The following is a 23,984-nucleotide window of genomic DNA, read 5'->3' as shown; positions in this document are numbered from 1 at the left end:
ACTCCCATAAATGGCCGACCGTGTGTGTTCGTGACGTAAAAGGAAAACCGTGCAATTTTGAGTGATACTTGTGTGGATCATTATATTCTACTTTTAAAACATCTTTCTAACCATATTCATTTCATAACAAACGGTTTCAAACCCTTTTTTATAGACCAACTCGTCCGATCCAAGGCAACGTATTCCTTTAATATGATCGAGATCAGCTCTTACATGTCACAGACAAAGATTAATATTTGAACTCTTTTTACATGTCACAGAAAAAGATTATTAAAGACACTGAACAGTGAACACTATTGGTAATTGTCGAAGACTACTCTTCACAGTTGGTGTATCTCAACATACGCAAAAAATAACAAACCTGTGAAAATTTGAGCTCAATCGGTCATCGAGGTTGCGAGATAATGATGAAAGAAAAAAAACACCCTTGTTACACGAAGTTGTGTGCTTTTAGATGCTTGATTTCGAGACCTCAAATTCTAAATCTGAGGTCTCAAAATCAAATTCGTGGAAAATTACCTCTTTCTCAAAAACTACATTACTTCAGAGGGAGCTGTTTCTCACAGTGTTTTATACCATCAACCTCTCCCCAATACTAGTTACCACGAAAAGGTTTTATGCTAATAATTATTTTGAGTAATTACCTAGTGTCCACAGCCTTTAAAAGTATCTATTGTAATCGAGGCAGATAAACTATAGACCATCATGACGTTACTTGTGTCATTTCGGGTTCTGTACACACATGGAGATCATAAAAACACTTTTGAACTATACGGTTAGAGGGAACCAAAATATTTAATTTGATTGGAAAACAAACACTTGGGAGGGGTTTCACATAAGACATGTACTACATACACTGCGTTAATGTTTCTCTATAAGTTATGTACACAAATCCAAATAGTTATTATGTGCAGAGTTAAATGTTGGAATAATAAGTCTATACATTAATATTAGCTTTTCACAAAATTACCAACAGTTACGTCAACGGCAAAATGGTTAGTTCCTTATTACTTATCCATGTGTATTCATTACATACTTCGTGGATAATAAACCATGTCTGGATTGCATTTTGGGCGACAGCTTAAAGAGTATGGACTGATTTTCAGAATGCACTTAACATGTTTCCCCAATGTGGCCGTAGCCAAACTAGGAAATTCCTTATTTTTACCAAAGAGATAATCAACCAGGAATTGCTTCGTATTCAAAGGTAAAAGCACTGCAACAACGAGTCAGAGGCATGTGTACATGGTGTTTTGTCACGTGCAGTTACACTAAATGGAAGCTAAGGAGTGATGACCATCATTGCAATGAATATGATTAATGAACAAGGAAATAATAAGGAACCAACTTGTCATGTGAAGTGAACAATGAAAGCAATAGTAATTTAATCCAATTGAACCTCTATCTTTCAAAGGCGATCCATTACACAAACCTAAATTGTGTCAACACTTCTCGGCAATTTTTATCTATTGAATATTTTTCTTACCAGATGCTGTGTTAAAGAAAGTTTCACTTGTATTAAGAAAAAGAAGTCAGAAAGTAAATTTGTAAGCATTGTACATTATTATATCGTCACTCACTGGCAAAATGTATCGATCAAAAACAATTCATTGAACGGTTTGGGATTACATTGTATTAAATTATATTCCAGTTCCTAATATTGAACATTTATAAAATTAATAATCTAAAGAAAGAAAAAGAACACAACTACCAACAAAAAGACAAGAATATTACTGAGGTGGTAAACCATTTTGTATCAAATGAGCTCCAAACTAATTTGTCATAAGAAAAGTGCTTAAAATCTCACTTTAGTATAATAAACACTTACATTGTACATGTTTACTGAAAAGGTTGCACTTTTGTAATGTTAAACACCAACTCAAAACTTTCAAAGAAAAAAAGGCTCGAGGTTGATGAACAGATCTTGACAACAAGACGACTGTAAGATATCTCTCTAAAAGAAACCCAATGCTGTAATGTCCAATAGCTGCCATTCAATAGTAGGATTGTAGAACAGCATAGTCTTGGCCCAAGACTGAAGTGCTCGATATTGGATAGTGTACTACGCGCAGTTGCAAATGGCTGAAGTTGCTCGCCAGTATAGTCTAGATTTCAAGCTTGCCAGTAAATTAAATCATACCGTAAGAGGGCGCGCTTTAGCGATTTACAGCTGCGCGTAGTACACTATCCAATATCATAACTGTAGTCCTGGGCCAAGACTAACAACAGCAGTACTTGTTAGTTCATGATCACCCACTTCATGATGGTCCTAAACACATTGTTCTTGCCTACCAACACATATCCCATTTTCACTGATTTTTTGTTTTTTGTTTTTGTGGCTTCAATTAATAGGGACGCTGTTTGTGAGTTACCCAAACCCTGTGTGCCTAGCTACCAGCATAGCACCTGCTTTTCCAAAACCACAACAGCTTTGAATTAAGCAGCTGCTTATAGTCTCAGTGCTTAGACTGCTGGAATTGTAATCACATCATGTACTCCAAGAGCAAGTTCGAGTGAGCACCAAGGTTTAACTAAAGCCTTAGGTTGACTATTTTGACTCAAACCAAGGCTGGTCGACCATTGGTTGACTACTGTGGTCCACCATTTGGAACCAGCCTCATGACCATGGCTGCTCCACTGGTCCCAATGGCCCGTTTCATTCTAACACTAGTAAAGTGCACAGGGGAACAAATACCGTGGTACCGATGGTCGACTAGACTTCCAAACAAGTAGTTCGAGTTAGCGCGTCACTGCGCATGTATGTTGCTGGTCAGTAGTCGACTAAATGGGGCACTGGAACTTCCTCCAAGTTGACCATACAGCACTATAACGTGTCCCAATTTTGACAGCCGACAAAAATGGGAAAATGCCACCCACATCATTCTAAGCAATGGGTTTGTAAGTCTGACACCATCTTCAGTCTCATAAAGTTCTTCACAGTTTTGCTTGAATATCCCTTGATAAGAACTGGATAGATACTTTGTGGAATGACACATGCAACAAATCAATCCATTCAGATATTGTAAATCTCTCTATTCTCTATAGTGCCTAATATAAAGCCAATGCTAAATACATGTACAGTGTTGAGAAAGCTTCAAATGACTCTGTCACAGAAACGAAAATATCTAAATTCAAAAATAGGGTAAAAATGGTTGAGAGCACCTTTAACTATAGACAAGTAGGGTGCCAGACAAGTTAACATTTATACTTAGGAATTAAGAATTAAAATGGATAATTAATTGGGTAATAATATCCTAAAGCAAAACACATTTCATTCCCTTGCTCTTCTTCTTCTTTTTCTTGCTGACATTTCGTCTTTCTTTCTGAAATTAAAAGAAACAAAAGAAACACAAATAACTATTGTGATTGACGAATGTAAACTAAGATGTTTGCCTGTGTGGTACAAACTTTAATTGCACCTAGCTGCACCAATGTATGAAAGTCCACTAAGTCACAGTACTAATGGATCAGACCATCAAATGCAATGAACCATAGAGGGCGCTGTGAACCATTGAGGGTGCTGTGAACTACATAGCCTGAACATCCGACGTCACACTTCGAGGCTCGTGAATAACGCCAGATACCTGCCTCCAAACCGGCGTTTACTTTCACCTTTGACCTCATTCATTTCACATAGAGATACACAATTAAATTTTATTGCGGACGTGACAGCAGTGTTCTGTGGAAAGCTCATGTCACTGCACGTATCACTTAACCCAATGGAATCACCTATCTGACAGCAGGGACCTGTCTTAGGAGCCCAGTCTATAAACTACAGAGTGCACTGTGACCAGTAGAGGGCGCTGTGACCATGCAGTAAAGATCATTCCTGAGAGGAACTATTTGCTGTTATTTATATTCATTATGTAAATGACCTGGCATCAAAGGGTGCGTTCGTTTAGCTTCCCTGGGTCATCCCCGGTCTGCCCCGGTGCGTTCGAATAGCTTTTGACGTCATTCCAGGGACTCACCCAGGTCAGGCCCCAGCGTCCTGCTTGTGGAGTGGGTCACTTGGGGGCTGGCCCCAGGTAAACGGCATCACTTCAAGAGCGGTGAGTGGTCGTTCGTTTAGCTCTTGACAGGGGCTCACCCGAGTGAGCACCGCGGGGCACACCCAGGGAAGCTAAACGAACGCACCCAAAGTTTATTGGAAAGTGTCATCTCCTCTTATGTGAGCTGTGTAGCCTAATGTCATACTCACTAACAGTAATGTATCAGCAAAATGTTGGGCTCTGATTATGCAGGCTGTCCAGTTAAAGGCAGTAGGACACTATTGGCAATTGTCAAAAACTAGTTTTCACAGTTGGTGTATCTCACATTTGCATAAAATAACAAACCTGTGAAAGTTTGAGCTCAATCGTCCATCGAAGTTGCGAGATATTAATGAAAGAAAAAAAAAAAATTGTCGCACCATGGTCACACGAAGTTGTTTGCTTTCAGATGCTTGATTTCAATTCTAAACCTGAGATCTCGAAATCAAATTCATGGAAAATTACTTCCACGAACAGCTCTCCATTAATACTCATAATTAAGAAAGGATTCATGATAATAATTATTTTGGGTAATTCCCAATAGTGTCCACTACCTTTAAAGGAGGTAAAGTCAAACAAATACACAGCAGATTTTTGAGGAATGGTTTGGGGTGGTGAGATTACGTGGTTAGTTTATTTGTACTCACATCTTTCCTAATTTCTCGAACCAGCGTGTAAAATGCATCATCCTGAATGGAAACAAGACAGAATATAAGAACAGTATTATCCATCGGGTCTGATTCCATACAGGGTCTGCATAGACAGGAAATGTTGTCACAACACACACATATCAGACCAATACTAATTTCATTGTGCCAACTGCCTGATACGTGGAGTTTGATACAAGTCAACAATAAGTTACATGACATCAACACAGAAATTGATTTATAAACTACTCATACATTGAAGTTGACATTAAAAACAAGTGAACCAAATGGGACAGCAAAACCCAAGTGTCTGGATTCAAGGCAGATATGTGCATTCTGCTAAACTGACTTCCTACGAAGTGCCGCTGTCAATTAAAAAAAAAAAAAAAGACATGTCAAATAAATTGAATCACCAAAGATTGATTTCAGGTGACTCATAGAGATTCAAGGTTTTGGATGCTGTGGCCATAGATAGGGTGGGTACCCGCTGTCACCTAGCCTTTAGTCAAGGCGTACGCGACACCCTAAGATGTCAAGCACAACCCCAGATATCAGGCACGAAAAAAGACCAACGCAAGCGGCGAAGCCGCGAAGCGCCTTTAGCAACTCGTTATGGTGCCTTATGTTTTTCTTGACTTTTTGCCACAGATTTTGGTGTGAGGAAATGTAATGCATGGAAGTAGAAGTGTCGTGGCCGAGCGGTTAAGAGCACTGAATTCAAACTCTGGTGTTTCTGATCAGCAGAGTGTGGCTTTGAATCCCAAGCCATGACGCTTGTGTCCTTAAGCAAGGCACTTAACCATTGCTTTGTCCATGGATGGGACGTGAAGCCGTTGGTCCCATGTGTTGTGTAACGCATGTAAAATAACCCAGTGCACTTATCGAAAAGAGAAGGGGTTCGCCCCGGTGTTCCTGGTTGTGGCGGCTGTATGCATCGGGACAAAGAACATTCAATTTGTTTTTTTACCAATAAACAACGATGTGTGTTAACACACTTTGTACTCAGTACTTTCCAGAATGCTGTTAACAAAAATCACAGGCATATTACTCTGGTGGGATTCAATCCCACGACTGTTGCAATTCCAAAGCAGTGTCTTTAATACCAACTACACCACTGAGATTGCCCGGTAGCTAGAGGTAGTTTGAGTCCTATGTTTTGGCAGTGGGTATCACAATGATATAATAAATGTTAAATTTGCATCAAGGATAAAGATTATTCATTTTGGTTTTCCCCATATACACCGATGTGTGTAAGCACTGTATACCCAGTCTTGTTGCTATGACATTGCTCTAGAATTGCAAAGGTCGTGGGTTCAAATCCCACCCGAGTAATATGCCTGAGATTTTGTCCACATAACTTAGGAAGTACCGAGATACAGTGCTTACACACACATTGGTGTATAATGGTAAAACCCAAATGAACATGTAGAAAGCATTACCACTCCATGTCTGGTCTTAGCTGATGTCTCAATGTAAGGAATGCCATAACTCTTGGCTGTTGCAGCACCATCTCGAGCTTCAACTGTTCTGTCGGACAAGTCAATTTTGTTTCCTACCACTGAATCAAACAAAAATTAAAGCAGATTAAGGAATTATTTTAGGAATAGCAAAAGTGTTTGGGGTATGAATTCAGGCGAGTCGGGTCAAATGAGTAGGATTTGAAACTTTGCATGGTGGAAATACGATATGGAAAGGTTTGCAGTAAGACCATACACGTAATGACCATCTCTACAATTGTAAATGAGCTGGGGTGGTTCTGAAAAGAACCCTTGGTTGAAACTCAATGTTTCGATCAGTGTAATCTGAGAAGACGATCAGAGCACACTGATCGAAACGTTGAGTTGAAATCAACAATTCTTTTCAGAACCACCCCAACTCATTTAGAGATAGTCATTACATGGTGTTACCGCAAAGCTTTCCATATTAGGTCAAATGCATGCAGAGATCCAGACAAACATGGCAGACTACACGTACATTGTACATGTAGGTTATACATGTACATGAAGGTTAGGTTGTGATTGTATGACATTGGTCAATACAGGGTAATGGGTCTATAGTGACAAGGTCAGTAGCCACTGAACCAGACAACCTGTTCCTGATTAGTCATACTTACAGACCATAGGGACTTCTTCTGCATCCTTCACTCGGTAGATCTGGGACCAATATAAATTGAAATCCTCAAAGGATTTCCGATTGTTGACGGCAAACACGATAAGAAAACCTTCTCCAGTCCTCATGTATTGATCTCTCATTGCGCTGAACAACAAAACAAAGAAGAGACGAAAATAGGCAAAAGAATCTCAATGAAAACATAAATGTTAATACTCCAACCATCAATTCAAATGCATGAGTTAAAGACACTGGACACTATTGGTAATTGTCAAAGACCAGTCTTCTCACTTGGTGTATCTCAATATATACATAATTAAAAAAACATGTGAAAATTTGAACTGAATTGGTCGTCGAAGTTGCGAGATAATAATGAAAGAAAAAACAACCTTACAAGTCACACAAAGTTGTGTGCTTTTGAGACCTCAAAATCTAATTCTGAGGTCTCGAAATCAAAGTTATGGAAAATTACTTATTTCTCGAAAAACAATGTTACTTCAGAGGGAGCCGTTTCTGACAATGTTTTATACTATCAACCTCTCCCCATTACTCGTTACCAAGTAAGGTTTCAGGCTAATAATTATTTTGAGTAATTACCAATAGTGTCCACTGCCTTTAAAGCAAATCTTTCATAATTCAATCATCTGGTACTTGAAGAAAATAAAAGAACTATTGAATAGCCCTATGTATGTTACAAACGGATACTGATTGTAAAGGGGCCAGACTACTGTCCTCTCCAGACCTGCTTGAGTTCCATTTACATTAATTTAAGAAACTATGGCCCTTTTTGAAACAACAGCTTCAGCTTTGGATTCAGGATCCACTCTCTCATCTGAAGCCCTGAGCGCGTACACAAAGCTCACTAATGTCAAAACAACCACGGGCAAAGAATCTAGCCCGAGCTGAATCCAAAGCCGAAGCTGTGGTTTTGAAAAGGGCTTATGACTTCACTATGATCAGGGTGAAGTTACTCTATGTCCCTTCAGCATGTACAGTGTTTGCTTGCTTGTATTTTTACATGTTAGTACATGTACATCAACATGTACTAAAATTACTAATGTATAAATGTATTTTTTCTATTAAAAGGCACTGGAGATTATTGGCAATTACTCAAAATAGTTTTTACAAGCGAGCAATGGAGAGCAGTTGATGGTTTCTAAAACATTAAGAGAAACAGCTCCCTATGAGAAAGGGGTTATTTCTCACTTAAATATTTAAAGACTGAAGCCTTTTATTCGGCATCTGGATGTTGAAAGCACAACAATTTGTGCAACAAGGTTTGTTTTTTCTTCTTTCTGTTATTCTCTTGCAACTTCGATGACCAATTGAGTATAAATTTGCACAGGCTTGTTATTGATATACCAAGTGAGAATACTGATCTTTGACAAACTACCAAAGGTGTCCAGTGTCCAGTGCTTTTAAGTGACACTTTCAACTATGTTGGTCATTTGTCTTTTGATTACCAATAAATAAGAATGAATGATAAACAAACTAGTCTAGTACCTATACTCCTCTTGACCTGCGGAGTCCAGAATGTCCAGTAAACACGTCTCTCCATCTATAACAACTTGCTTACGGTATGAATCCTCTGCAAAAATATATCAGGTCAAATTTGTTAAATAAAATTTTTAAATATTACACAATTCAATAGGTCAGAAAAGCTTCAAACTTAAATCTTTTAAATGGTGTTTAAAGCTTCGCATTGTGTGAAGAATAAGAGTTACTTTAAATGTAAATATGAATAGTAAACTTGCGGGTAAACAACCATGTGTATGAAGGAGTGTTGGCTCTGAAAAGAGCCAGTTTGGTCTCGACGTTTCAAACAGTATAGATGAGCAGGGTATACATGTAGGCCTACAGATCAAAACGTCAAGACCAAACCGGCTCTTTTCAGAGCCAACACTCCCTCAAAACAGATTTACACATTGTTGTAGTACTGTACTGTTAAAATTTGTATTTTTAGTAACTCATAAATCTTTCCTTAAACAGGGTGACTCTTACGAAACATAGGCGTCCCTTTACATTGTCCATGAGGGAAATGGAATAATTAGTAAGAACATGTATTCAAATGACTAATGCAGCTTTTCAATACACTTGTTGCTGAACGTCTCTTGTAGCGAATGTAACCATAATGTGCACGTACTTTCCTTACTATTTGATGTCAAATATGAACTACAATGATTTGCCAGCCTGCATGAACACAATACATAGGATATTCAGGCCTGATACTATACAGAGGCAACAAAGGTGATTGCCTCCATGCACCCTGGTCACTGCCGTGGTGCCCATGAATTAATGCTCCAGTAGTTATTTGCAATACGTGTAGGGTGCCCTTGCCCTTTCAAAAACGAAGCGAACAGGCCTGGATATTACATATTAAATGCATCAGATTAGAATCAAACTTACCAATGGTAGGGTCGTACTCATCAACAAAACTGTGGAAGACAAAATTAAGTGTAGCAAAGGTGAGTGATTGCTTTCTGATACAAGTCTAAAACTAGGATCCAACTTAATGGACGTACATATACGTTTCATAGTTTTAATGATGGTTTTTCCATTTTCACGGCTTGCCCCCTGTGTGGGATCAAGTAAAGATCCTTTTGTATTTTTTGTATAACTGCAGCGCCCTCTTTTGCACTTCAAGTACAGGCATCGAGAATTACGGATTTATTTTAAACATATGTCATGACACGGCGAAACATGCGGAAACAAGGGTGGGTTTTCCCGTTATTTTCTCCTGACTCCGGTGACCAATTGAGCCTAAATTTTCACAGGTTTGTATTTTATACATAAGTCGTGATACACGAAGTGTGGGCCTTGGGCAATACTGTTCACCGAAAGTGTCCAATGGCTTTAACGTTTGGTCAACAATCTTCTATGATGTACTATGTATGTGTACCAGTGATTGCATGTTGTTGTCAGTGATGTTGCTGTCAGTCATTGTCATTGATAGTATGTTGCTCTCGGCCAGAGTTTCAGTATGGTTCGAGTCAAAGGTCTCGTTCAGTATCAAAATTTCAGTAGCTACATACATGTACATTAGTAAGCGACGTTCTACTGTACAACTTTGTAAACACTTAGGCCCCTACTGTACAATGATTTTATAACAACACAATATTTTGCTTGAGTAAAAGGCATGGATGACATTTTACATAATTTGTACTCACTGATTCTGAATGAGCTGTATCGTTAGGGCGCTCTTGCCTACACCACCAGCTGTTTCAAATAATAGGAAAACAAACAATACAAAGATTATCATCTAAATCTTACTTACTGGTTCTGAATGAGCTGAATCGTAAGGGCACTTTTCCCTACACCACCAGCTGTACAAAAAACAAAACACAATACACATTACAGTATATTCAGGCTTTTCAATTCACACACATCTTTTTAAGGACAGTTTGTTTTCATTTTTTTCTAGCGTAGTAGTTCTACGACTTCCTACAACATGTACTATGGTTCTTGTATTAACATTTTATGGATTGTTGTATTTTCTCACTTTTTCCTGTTGTAATTTGTTAATATTTATGTTATGGAATGGGCGCAATACAAATGAATAAAATTATTATTTATTAAATGTACATTGTACATTGTACGTCATGCGTACACTAATGCTACCATGGTATTATTACAATTCAGATTCAACACAACATTTACAGTTTCTCAAAATAGGCCTGTACATTGTATGCTGCATCATTGAAAGGACATCAAGGCAATTTCTCCTTGGTAATGGCACCCTGTGAGGTGCACTTCAAGGGCACCAAGGCATTGACCATGGGGCATGAAGGCAATAGGACATAAAATCAGGCCGACATAAAAAGTCTGAATTCAGATAAAAGTCTGAAAAGTAGGCCTACTGCAGAGTGCACACCACAGTACCAGGAAGCAGAAAGAAACAGACAATAGAAGAGGAGGGATAACAACATCCAGGGTTCTAGCTACACCAAATCTAGTGGTGGGCAATCAATCAAATTTTGTTGGAAGTCTACCAAGGGCAACAAAACAAAATTTTTCATGTTTAATTGTGGGCCATTATTGCTGAGGTGGGGGCCAGGTTTCCAAACTGTTTGTGTCATGTGGCCATGCAATTAGTTGAATGGCCTTTGGATTGTGTTCTTTCTCACCCCTTATCATTAGCTGTGTCTCAGACCAATGCAAAGTGGACAATATTTAAAATCTGTGCTGGGCGGCATAATGTATTTTGCTCAGAGTGCTGGGCAAAAATTGAGAGTCCTGGGCAGGCCCGCCCAGCACCGCCCACCGTGGCTACAACACTGACAACATCAGGATTAAGTGACTCTCATCTAGAGCAGAAAGGTACAATAAAGTGACAGATGGAGAGAGCTTGTGCATTGTACAAAGTCATCTCTGGTGCTCCAAGTGCATAATACACAGTACATGTACATCATCACGCCTATACTTTGAAAGAGCAAGGACACCACGGGCATTTTCTTCTTGGTAAAGGGCACCCTATGAGGTCAGAGGAAACTGTAAATTTCTACTGGAGCATTTCAAGGGCACCAAGGCAATGACCTTCCTTGAAGTAGCAGGCCTCCATCATAATGTACAATCCTACAATGTACATGTATGTAAGCCATGTACATGATCTTCCAAACAGTAGTCCAGAGCTCAACTTAAAGGCAGTGGACACTATTGGTAATTACTCAAAATAATTATTAGCATAAAACCTTTCTTGGTGACGAGTAATGGGGAGAGGTTGATGGTATAAAACATTGTGAGAAACGGCTCACTCTGAAGTGCCATAGCTTTCGAGAAAGAAGTAATTATCCACGAATTTGATTTCGAGACCTCAGATTTAGAACTTGAGGTCTCGAAATCAACCATCTAAACGCACACAACGTTGTGTGACAAGGGTGTTTTTTCTTTCATTATTATCTCGCAACTTCGATGACCGATTGAGCTCAAATTTTCACAGGTTTGTTATTTTATGTATATATGAGATACACCAAGTGAGAAGACTAGTCTGTGACAATTACCAATAGTGTCCACTGTCTTTAACACAAAGAGCTGAAATTAGTCTTAACCATGATAATGAGAATCAATCTAAATTGCTAGGCCCGATGCAATCTGTGGAGGTATTGACAAACCTCTAAATGGTGACTGTGAAAATAAGCCCAATTGTACTTTACTTAAATTAATAACTCGTAGTGAGCAGGCCTACTCAGTACCAGTACAACAACTGTACTGTAATCTAGTATTCTAGAGTACACTGTAACGTTACGGTACATGCTGTGTACACTTTGAACAATGCACAGTACATGTACATGTGTGTACATCAAGGACCACAACGCACTGTCCAGTGTGAAAGCTATACACAACATGACCTTGTACGGTCTGCTCACTTACTCACTGGGTTTCCTTCAACAGGAAGTCTCTAATTTAACAAACTCAAGGTAACACATGTACCTGGGTTTATTTCATACAGTACACTCACATACCTACATGTACATCAGTACAAGTACATGACAGCATACTACATTGTACATGTACATGTGTAGGTGCAAGGTGTATACTTAGTACCTACAATGTACTCATTCTACCTTGTGAAATAATTGTACATAATGTACATATACTGTATGGGTTAACCAGTAGGTTCAGGTAAAAAAAGCTACACTTATAGACAATGTCACCTGTGACATCACATGTTTACAATTGAGCCACAGAGCCTAGACTTCCTGCAGGCACGATTTGTACATAGCTCAATGGAAGAAAACATAAAATCTTATATTTTATGGAGATGGCACTGCCTAATTCTTATTAACTTTGATATGATGAGAGGCTGCACATCTCAAAACTTGTCCAGCTTTTACTTTCATAATGGGATTGAGGAATACCCTATTGCGATAACTTAACCCTCCTGCTGAAGCATGCTTGAATGAAAAGGGCGAAATGGTCGAAATGGTCACGTACAATTTGGACAGCTAGTCAACAGATTTGCTCAATTTTTTACCACTTTCGAAAATCATGACACAAATTCTATGAACAGGAACTTAATCCTAAATGTCTAATGAATAACACTCAAAACAACATTGAGAAATTATTTTGAAAAACAGGACAAAAACTTTCCATATCCCGGAGCGAAACAGTCACAAATGTCCCAGGTTCTGTTTTTGAACCTGTCGCATGGCCATTTTGTGACTTCCCTACATGTTCAACGCTTTATTTTTTTGGTCACCAAAAAACACAATGAGGATTAAATTTAGAATTTGTGTCATGACTTTTGAAAGTGGTAAAAATTTAGCAAATCTGTTGACTAGACTATTCGCCTTTTTCGTTCGAGTATGCTTCGTAACCCTCCGGCTCCGCTGTCAGCAGGAGGGTTACGTTATCGCAACTATTCATACTTAACCTCTATGACCATCATGCCAGATGCAACATTATTGAGCACAGTGTCAGTGCTACGTCCATAAGGTTTATCGCGATTCAGAAACTCAATGCATTGTAGGATGGAATATGGGGCGGTATTATGGGTTTGTATTACTATTATTAAATATTGTTTATATGAAATAGGTTAGGCCAGGCCTAGCCCTAGTCCGATGATAAGGATTTATCATTCAATAATTATTTAAATATTAAATCATTTGCACCCTTCCATTCCAATCAATCAATGCAAAACAAGAAGGGCCAACATACATGTATCCTGACACAGTACATGAAGTTGAACACACTATGTATACAGTCTACACGTCTTGAAAAAACCAAGAAAACAAACAAACAAACAAAACGGGTCCGACAGTGACAACCCACTGACACGGAAGCATCACGATGGACAACACTGAATGGATGTGTTGTGACTGTGATGATGACTAATGGAATGGGTAACTACATCATAATGTGATCTGACTGGCACTTGGCACAATATTAATTACGAACCTCCAACGACGACCAATTTGTATTCTGTCATCGTTTCGTCTATTTGTCCAACATGTGTCTGTTAATTAAACAGCAAACAAACCCCTCCGTCCTGTCTGTACCGTATCTGCACTCATTTATAGAAGCATGACCTCTGCAAAGAAAAGACACTTAAATCAGACTTGATCTTTTTCCTTAGACTCCAACAGAAATGCATGCGTTGGAATGAGATCAGTTTGTGCGACGCCCAAAATACTGTTGACCACCCAGCGGCCTTGTGTGTGATGCATGCATGCAGTACTACTGTGTGTACATGTCCCATCCGCACATACTAAGCTGATCCTTTTGTTAGACTCTTTACAAACCGTTTCTTAAAAACCTCACCTTTTTTATTCTTCTTTTGGCTTCGCAAATGACAATAAATTTAAGCTTCTGTACATTTTTGTGAAAAAGTGTACTTGTTTCTATATTTACACTAGATTTGTATTCAGTTATATTTATTTTAGGTAATTAATACTTATTTCCATACTCTCAATAATGTTATTACAACTTTAAACTGCTGCTACAAAGACTATGAAAGCTCCATGTAGACTGGCTCCGATTCATTTGGAGTCATGCATTACGCGTATTACAATGCTCTTTCGGCGGCGGGAGCTGGTCCTAATTTTGTTTTCCCGAACGGGTGGGGGCGCTATACACTATACGGCTCTGAGATGGTTTAGACGAGATTATTGCCCTTTTTGATTGCCCTTTTTCTGGATTCGACTTAGGCTAGCTTGGCCCCGCCGGTTGTTTTGACAATAGTATTGCCCGTGCTTTGGGTATAAGCGCCCAGGGCTTCAGACGAGAGAACAGAGCCTCATGCCGAGTCCAAAGCCAAAGCCTAGCCGTACGGTTTCGAAAAGGGCCTATGGCTACTTTTCTCTTTTTGTGTTCTCTTTTTGTTTAACCGAAATGCCATTTTTTTCTTCAACAACAAAACTACTTATTTGAAAAGATCAAAATTGATGATTGAAATTCGACCATTGGATAACTTTCCGTATGGCGCCACCACTTTTTCACTCATTTTTACAAAAAGGGTTATCTCATTGAGGTAAATTAGATACTATATTATTGCATTTCGAATGAAAAAGTGGTGGCGCCATACGGAAACTTTTCCCGACCATTCATTTCAGTAGTCTGCCTAAGATACATTGTAAGTGGTAGCTAACTTAAAAGGACTACACAAATTAATTATTGCAGGTTCCTGGACTAAGTCTCTCATCACATCTATCATTATATTCAGCTACTATAACCAGTCTTTTGCGGGGGCAGGGGGCAGGGGGTAAGGGTCGGGGTTATAATATTATTTACCTTTCACGCTTGCACGTTTCACCAAAGATGGAGGTCTCTGCATGCATGGGGTTATTAATTTTAGTGTGGTGCAAGCACCCATTCGAGATTCTGTCCCGCCGGAGATTCGGTTCCACAACGTGTACAAACTTCTTCTGATAGCGCCCTCTTTTGAATCATCCTCCTATAATAACATCCAACGTCCAACTTTTGCAGGGGGGGGGGGGGAGGGGGGACACCACAATATCAGATGTCCCCCCCCCCCCTTCATTTTCTTTGACCAGCTCAACTATGCACCGTATGCCGCCATGGGCATCAATCCTGATGGGGGAAACGAATGACATCACTTTCTGAATGGTGGGGGAGACTGTAAATCAAAACTTTCCCCCATCTTAAACGCAACATTTTCCCGGGCCTTTAAGCGGGCTCGGACCCCACGCCGTAAAGCTTAAAGCACTTGAATGTTCCATCGTTGACAGGACCACCCCCTCTTAAAGAGTGGTAGGGACAAGGTGCCCCCAACTCCCCCTTTTTTGAAGGGTGTGGGACACAATATCAAATATCCCTCCATGTTTGTGACCATATTTATCAAGACGCAAGACGCTCAAGTTTTGTACTGTGAAGCCCAAACCCTGTTTCCGAATTCCCGCCATTGGCACCAGTCCTGATGGTGGGGATGTTCCCCCAATTTGAGTTAACTCGTGTGTCTTAATAACTTATAAGGGCAAGTGCGTGTCATCTCCATACTTTTTAGTTCTCTAGTTACTGTATTGTTTACTTTACTGTGTGACGCGCTGTCTCTGTCTGCCATTGCTCAAATTCTTCTGCTCAAATTTTGAAGACATTGCATTGTTTCGTTTGCCAAACTGGCCTCTACATTGGCCTATAAGATTGCACCACAGAGCATCTAGAATGCAACATTTCCCCGGGCCCTAAAGCGGGCCCGGACCCACGCAGTAAAGCCAGCACAATCGTGGTCGCAAGCTCAATCTTTGACAGATTTCCCCCTAGTATTCGTGCCATAAATCCATCTGAAGATGTTGTTAACCGTGAAGGGTTCTACTGCTGCAACAGGCTTTATGTTATAGAACCTATGTTATAGGCTTTATGTTCTGTTTAATTCATTATGCCTGTTATTGGCCGAAAATTTCACCACAGAGCATCTAAAATTGCACAATTCCAGGGCCCTTGAGCGGGTCCGGACCATCACGCGTATAAGGCTTCTTGTTCGCGTTTGCATTCTTGATCTTTTATAGATTTGCCCCACCCCCTAACATTTATTGTCTGGATTCATCCTTAACGATGTTTGGGATGAATCGCCGTCTGAGCATTAAACTCACTGTGCAGATTTTTTTTATTGGATACAAAGCAAAGAATGCTTCATACTAAACTTGAAAGAGGCCTTAAATTCCAAGATCTTAGAGGGGGAACTTTGACCCTCAGACTCCCTAGATGACACCAGAGAGTTTCTACGGCCTATAATTTTCCTGGGCCCTAAAAAGCGGCCCCGGTATGGCGGTTTCAACTTTCCGCTGTGTTCAGTTTTCCGAACGACCAAATACGGTAGCATTACGTCATGCGATGCCTGCGCACAGCAAGCGAAAGTAGTCCATTTTTAGTCATCCGTCATCCGCCGGTAGCTGTCATGGCGGCGTACACGAGTCGAGTACAACTAGCGGCAAACGCGTGGATCGTATGAGTTGTTTTTACGCAAGCAGAGTGTGACCTGCCTAAAGTTGTACCCATGACTAATTGTAAAGATGGGGCAAGAGATTATGTGACTACACATAAAAGAATCGTAATAAATTATATACAATTTGGGGTCACTGCTGAGAGAACATAAGTACTCGCCAGGGTACTTGCGGCGGTATCTGACAGGTCACCCGGAAAACTGAACACGCCGGAAAGCTAAAACCGTTCGAACAACGTGTTGATATGACCGACTACGTCACCCGGAAAACTGAACACGGCGGAAGACTGAAACCGCCACACCGGACCCACGCCGCAAAGGCTTCTAACTCGCATGATCACCCTTTTTTGTGCCATACATCAGCACCTGTTTTGTTTCATTCATAATGCCTGTTATTGGCCCAAGAGGCTCCACAGAGCATCTAAATGCAAAATTACCCCCGGCCCTTGAGCGGGCCCGGACCCCACGCCGCAAAATACCCCTAAAGAACTTCATGTCTTGACAATGCTGGTGATCATTGGGATGAGATGAAACGCCGTGTGAGTGCAAAATTATAAGGATACGCAGCTATAATTGAGTTTTTCTTTATTAGATACAATTACCAATAGCAAACAAAATTGTGCATAAAAACTTGAAAAAGGCTTTATGAGTGGAGGGGGGGGGGGGGGGGGTGGGGGTGGGCACATCACCCCCGCAGACTCCCTATTAGTATTAGAGCGGGTCCCAGACCCATTATGACTGACGATGCGTCCCGTATCTCATTCCGAGATTTGGTCCCGTATCACGCTGACGCTAGGAGGATCGATGATTCAAAGAAATAGTTTGTGCACCGTTCAAGAATCTCCGGGCGACAGAAAACAGCCATACTCCCCTCCCCACCCCCCCCCCCCCCCCTCCCCCCGGATGACCGTAAATTCCCTGATGGAACCATGGGCGTCAAAAATATTTTTCGGGGGTATGTGTATTAAAATTGTATCACAACGACGTGTCATAAACCATAAGTCAATGTTTCAAACTTTTATCGATTTTTTTTTAACATGCTGATCTCCACTAATAGGCCTTTTTGAAACTACGGTCGGCGGTTGCTTCGCTCTAGTTCAGTGCATAGAGTAAGGAGTGGTAGGCGGACGAAAGGCACGAGGGGCGCGCGGCCGGCCAGTCTAATTGAGGTTCAATGACTCGCGGGAGCTGGCTCGGCACAGACCTTGGGAAGTCTAAAAGTCATCAAAACAAACATGGCGGTGCCCTGGGCAGACAGAAAGACGAAGGAAGGACGGAAGTTACGTGCTGATTTAAGTATGACAACGACTGCAAGTGAAGTGCCAACTGCTCAACTCATATCCTTTGACGATGAAACCAAATCCGAGGGCAACGAAAGCGAAATTGAAAACTTAATTCGAAACAAATGCAGTAGTACCGATGTGCAAAGTAGTCGGAGCTTTGTTGAGAAGGGACACACACCAAACGTTAACGTGGTCGTGGATGCGGGCTGTAATGAGTCGAGAATCAACGAGAAAACGGATATGTCGCTCAGCAAAGATCCTAACGACACTCAGAAAAGGGTAGGTCAATGTCTGCTCTATGTCCCGGTGCCCCCCCCCCCCCCTCTTAAAAATTAAGTACCAGTACCACCTTAAAAAAAAATCTTTTCTTGTATGTTTTATTATTATTAATTAATAAGTTATATTTGGATATAAAAACAAAACACAAAAAAAAAAGATACTCAAATAACAATCAATCAAAATATGTTTTGGCGAAATCGAAAATGTTTCCGTATCATGCCACCACTTTTTCATTCGATATGAATAAGTATCTAATTTCTCATCAATGAAATATTTTGGATAAGTTTTCGTACATGTCGTATGGCGCCACCACTTTTAGTTTTTCACTCATTTTTATAAAAAGTGAGGTAAATTAGATACTGTATTATTTCATACCGAATGAAATAGTTGTGGCGCCATACAGAAGTTTTTCCGTTATTTTATCCTTTTTTTGGTAATAATATTTGTAATTCTTTTTTGGTAGGGCCTATAGTAGGCTAATATTTTTATGACTATTTTTGTAAACTACATTTCGGCTTGTAGCCGCTGTAATTGCAGTGTTTTAAACCATCAAATGTTGTCATTTGACCAATAATGACAAAGTTTAAAACAAAAATGAGTAGGCCTACATTGCCCAGTTAATGTGTCGACTAACTTACGATGTACCTCAATGAATTAATCATTCTTTCTGTTAAACCGAGTGCAAAAGTGGTGGCAGGATACGAAGTTATTCGCAATATCAACTAAATTAACAACACGGGCCATTGAGGGGCTTGCTTGCTGCTCATTCAACAATGTTCACTTCTCTAATATCATGCTAATTTGTTGGAAACCAGTCAACTCGCCCCCCCCCCCCAGTAAAGTCGCCCCTTCAAAGTCGCCCACTACACTGTCGCAACAAACTAACAAGACTTGCATATTTCCTGTTAATGGTGCTTTTGAGAAGTATTAAGGGAATCAATTTGTGGTGAAGAGGTTTTCAACTAGTGGTTTAATCCCAACGAGGCCTGGTTCTTGATAATTTTACCGAGACGAAGTCTAAGTTAATTATAAAGAACCAGGCCTCGGCGGGTTTAAACCACTAGTTGAAAACCGATTCAACACACTTTGATTCCCATTCATAAATACCTTTTCGGTCAAAAACATTAACACGTTTTGGTCAAAAAGTAAAATAAATGCAAATATTAAAATTGTTCAATGATTTCTTTCAACACAACACCCCTCCAGCTTTGAAATGGTAAAGCCCTCCGCTGCCCTCGGGTAAACAACTCCTTGTAAGGGACTGCTGTGCGCGTTGCGCGTATCGCGTGATGTTGCACAATTGTTTCAGCCTTTGCTCTCGACCAATAGGAATGAAGAAACTCCTATATAAGAACAGGTGCAAGCTCATGTGTCATGCCCATTTCAACACTTTTTACTGGTCATAAACAAAGGTTTACTATGCACACCTACGTTACGCGCTCTCCACCAATAGGAATAGCGAAACTGTATGAGGTTACTGAGGTATTTATGAATGTTTCTTTATGAATACTGCTATCTACAGGGAAATGTGTCAGTGTTTAATTTCAACCACCAAGCTTCCATAACAATGATCTTTGCATAAAGTGTACTGCACATTTGTAGTCTCGGTTTCTAATTGTAGTGTAACATTTTTTATCTTAGTCTGTATAAACTCTAATTTCATTTTGGACTTCCAGGTTTTGGATTGCAATACTAAGTATGAATAGTGTGTACATAAAAGCACATTAGGCCTGAAATCAAACTGTGAAAACTGCATGCATTCTGTATTCATTTTACCTATACATGCTGTAATGTAGGCCTACATGTACATCATGTATATGTACTTGTACCACGGAGGAAGCCTTCTTGTAACATTTTGTACAATAGTGAATAAATCGTCATTAAACAGAGTAGGTGCACATGACAAGTTTTCACTCCAAAAGCTTTAGAACATTGTACGTAAGCACACATAAAACGGGAAACAAAAGGAGGCTAAATGAAATTAAAAGGAAGGAAATATGAAAAAACATTTTGATTTATTTGAGACATGTACATGTAGGCTTATTGTACATAGCTGTATTCTTGAGCCACTATGCAATTCTTGAGTCTAAGGCCCAGTTCAATGTACAGTCTGTGAATGCAAAGCAATAGGCTACAAATTTTGACATCACAAATTATAGCAGTGAGTAATTTGCATACACTTGATTTGTACTCAACTCCTGCAAAACACTCGCTGTGAAAACAACCCTGTGTTGTCAAAATTCGCTTCACATTCACATATGCATTCGCATTTCGCAGGAAGTATTTTGTATGAACCATGCTTTATGCTTTCATAATTCTTTTAAGCTCTGTGGCTTCCTAAATAATAATAACAAGAAACTTGAAACATTCCTTCAACTACGTATGGTGTGATGAAGGAGACAGCTGAATAAAAACAGATTCACTCTTTGCAATATAAATGTAGGAGGCCATTGATTCAATTTTAAGTTTGATTTGGCTTAGTTCCTGATGTATTGTGTCATATTTTTACATGTTTTAATGCTTCATTAACCACAGTGTTGTTTGTTTTATCTGTACCTGCAGGGAACTATTGAGCATGTGAAACTTTGTGGCTACCTCAACAAGATGGGAGAACGGGGCATAATTAAATCCTACAAATCAAGATGGTATGGACATAATAAATTGCAGTCAATGTTCCTTAAACCTCGGCCTGGGCTCCAGCTCTTGCTTAGACTCCGCGCACTGCGTATGCAGCTTGACCTTTAACCTGCAATTGGAGCAGCGCATGTTTCAGGAACATCAGCACACGGAACCTGAGCTGGAGCCTAAGTCGAGGTTTGAGAAAAGCCTGTGGATGGTAACTTATTGCATCATCATGGTAACTCATCTTCTTCAGGGGATGGTAACCCATCTTCTGCAGGGGAAGCCAAAGGAAAGCCCCCCCCCCCCCTGGCAAACCTCTGCCTGTAAAGAGGGAGCTTGGACATGGGGTGAGAGATGCAGTGTATAAACTGGACACATCAACACATACATGTGTAGTGTCAGTACACAAAACAAATAGAGTGATTAAAGGAACACGTTGCCTTGAAAAGCGTTTGTAACCGTTTTTTATAAAATGCATATGGGTAGAAAGATGTTGTAAAAGTAGAATACAATGATCCACACAAACATGCCTCGAAATTGCGTGGTTTTCCTTTTACCTCGTCGACTAACACGTTGGCCATTTATGGGGGTCAAAATTTTGACTCCCATAAATGGCCGACCATGTTAGTTCGCACAGTAGAAGGAAAACCACGCAATTTCGAGGCAAACTTGTGTGGATCATTGTATTCTACTTTTATAACATCTTTCCAACCATATGCATTTTATAAAAAACGGTTACAAACGCTTTTGTTTTGACCAACTCGTCCGATCCAAGGCAACGTGTTCCTTTAAGAAGTGGCCATTTATTTTGTGCACTCTATGAGTTTGCGACACAGCCATGTTATGACAGCTCTGTCACTTCCCGATTCTGTCCTGTGGTTACATTTGATGTTTTCTTTATTGAAATTCTTAGTTTTTTTAATCTTAAAGATTGTTTGGGTTTGTAACTTTGTGTTTCTTCTAAAGTGTAGATTTTCTTATACAATGTCTACTTGATCTGATGTATGTAGGTTTGTTTTTGATGAGCTACGGTGCCGTTTGTATTACTACAGAGCTCCACAAGATCTATTACCTTTAGGGTAAGTATTTCTACACACTATTCTAATGACAAAGTTTAACACAGCTCGTTTGTTTTTCTGTCTAGCCATTCATCAGCTCCATGTTTGACTAGCTGGCATCAATCCAGACTACATTTTGTTGATTTCACAGGTTTTTGCAAATGTTTGTCAATTTAGTTGTTTGTTTGTCCTAGAGGCAACTTTGACTCTAGCACTGTACGCCAGACAGTAGAAAACACGTATTGACAAAATTGAGCCTTGCTTAACCAGCTTTTTGGGGGAAAACAGTTCAAAATATGAATACAGAGGAATTAAAATACTTGCTCACCCATTGCAGTCTTTAAAAGTTTGAATACTTTCACTATTCAAGCCACCATGATACACCACCCAGTTAAAGGAACACGTTGCCTTGGATCGGACGAGTTGGTCAAAACAAAAGCGTTTGTAACCGTTTTTTATAAAATGCATATGGTTGGAAAGATGTTTTAAAAGTAGAATACAATGATCCACACAAGTTTGCCTCGAAATTGCGTGGATTTCCTTGTACTGTGGGAACTAACATGGTCGGCCATTTATGGGAGTCAAAACTTTGACCCCCATAAATGGCCGACGTGTTAGTCGCAGGGTAAAAGGAAAACCACGCAATTTCGAGGCATGTTTGTGTAGATCATTGTATTCTACTTTTACAACATTTTTCTACCCATATGCATTTTATAAAAAACGGTTACAAACGCTTTTCAAAGACCAACTCGACCGATCCAAGGCAACGTGTTCCTTTAACCAATTCACTTCGCCCATTACCCTTATTTTCAATCGAACACATTAACTTTTTTTTCTAGGCTTTAAAGGCACTGGACACTATTGGTAATTGTCAAAGACTAGTCTTCACAGTTGGTGTGTCTCAACATATGCATAAAATAACAAACCTGTGAAAATTTGAGCTCAATCGGTCATCGAACTTGCGAGATAATAATGAAAGAAAAATAACCCTTGCAACACGAAGTTGTGTGCGTTTAGATGGTTGATTTCGAGACCTCAAGTTCTAAACTTGAGGTCTCGAAATCAAATTCGTGGAAAATTACTTCTTTCTCGAAAACTATGGCACTTCAGAGGGAGCCGTTTCTCACAATGTTTTATACCATCAACCTCTCCCTATTACTCGTCACCAAGAAAGGTTTTGTGCCAATAATTATTTTGAGTTATTACCAATAGTGTCCACTGCCTTTAATGATTTATTTGAATAAATAAGGGCATCAATGTGTGGTGAAGAGGTTTTCAACTAGTGGTTTAATCCCACTGAGGCCTGATTCTTGAGAATTTTACCAAGACGAAGTCGAGGTAAATTATCAAGACCAGGCCTCGGTGGGTTTAAACCACTACATGTAGTTGAAAACCAATTCAGCACACTTTGATTCCCATTCATAAAGACCTTTTCGGTCAAAAACATCAACACTTTTTGGTCAAAAAGTAAAATAAATGCAAAAATAATAATTGCTCAATGATTTCTTTCATCACAACACCCCTCCAGCTTTGAAATGGTAAAGCCCTCTGCCGCCCTCGGGTAAACAACTCCTTATAAGGGAATGCTGTGCGCGTCCTTCACGCTTATCACGTGATGTGGCACAACTGTTTCAGTCAATGCTCTCGACCAATAAGAATGAAGAAATTGTCTTATAAGATCAGGTGCAAGCTCGCAAGTCACGCCCATGTTTCAACACTTTTTACTGGTCATAAACAAAGGTTTATACACACCCACACGACGCGCTCTCCACCAATAGGAATAGCGCAAATGTCTGAGGTGTTTATGAATAATGTTTAAATACAATGTCATTTGAAGCAACCTGGTTAAAATATGGTTAACATTATAAAATGCATCATGATCATTCATAAATACCTCAGACAGTTTCACTCTTCCTATTGGTGGAGAGCAAGTTGTGTGGGGGTGTTTAAACGGTTGAAAATGACCAGCTGGAGCTCTGTTTATAACCGGTAAGTCTTGGTGCAAGACGTTTCTTGTTACGGGCGATGCGCGCGCTGTCGGTGAGTTAGCCGCGCTGTGT

At 39.9% G+C, this 23,984-nt stretch overlaps 2 protein-coding genes across 3 annotated transcripts in view; one reads left to right on the top strand and one right to left on the bottom strand.

The window, feature by feature from the left end:
• Positions 1 to 776: 776 nt before the first annotated feature.
• Positions 777 to 13,945, bottom strand: LOC139942929 (GTPase KRas-like). 2 transcript variants are annotated; one of them, XM_071939752.1, is made up of 8 exons: positions 13,682 to 13,945; positions 10,062 to 10,110; positions 9,194 to 9,222; positions 8,291 to 8,375; positions 6,792 to 6,934; positions 6,118 to 6,236; positions 4,679 to 4,720; positions 777 to 3,323 (listed from the first exon to the last, which is right to left on the bottom strand). In XM_071939752.1, the coding sequence occupies exons 1-8, from the start codon at positions 13,710 to 13,712 to the stop codon at positions 3,255 to 3,257; spliced, it is 567 nt and encodes a 188-aa protein (XP_071795853.1). In that variant the 5' UTR covers positions 13,713 to 13,945; the 3' UTR covers positions 777 to 3,254. The 2 variants fall into 2 exon arrangements, with proteins under 2 accessions (XP_071795853.1, XP_071795855.1); XM_071939754.1 differs by lacking the exon at positions 10,062 to 10,110 and adding an exon at positions 9,955 to 10,003.
• Positions 13,946 to 17,906: 3,961 nt separating this feature from the next.
• Positions 17,907 to 23,984, top strand: part of LOC139942523 (TBC1 domain family member 2B-like) — a 47,169-nt gene continuing 41,091 nt past the window's right edge. Inside the window, exons 1-3 of the mRNA XM_071939342.1 lie at positions 17,907 to 18,244; positions 20,807 to 20,889; positions 21,877 to 21,945. Coding sequence (XP_071795443.1) covers positions 17,918 to 18,244; positions 20,807 to 20,889; positions 21,877 to 21,945 — 479 coding nt within the window. The 5' untranslated portion in view covers positions 17,907 to 17,917. The remainder of the gene's footprint in view (positions 18,245 to 20,806; positions 20,890 to 21,876; positions 21,946 to 23,984) is intronic.

Source organism: Asterias amurensis, chromosome 10, assembly GCF_032118995.1.
Source record: "Asterias amurensis chromosome 10, ASM3211899v1".
Lineage (NCBI taxonomy): Eukaryota > Metazoa > Echinodermata > Asteroidea > Forcipulatida > Asteriidae > Asterias > Asterias amurensis.
Note: the sequence above shows the minus strand (reverse complement) of the source record. Positions and strands in the feature narration are given on the sequence as shown.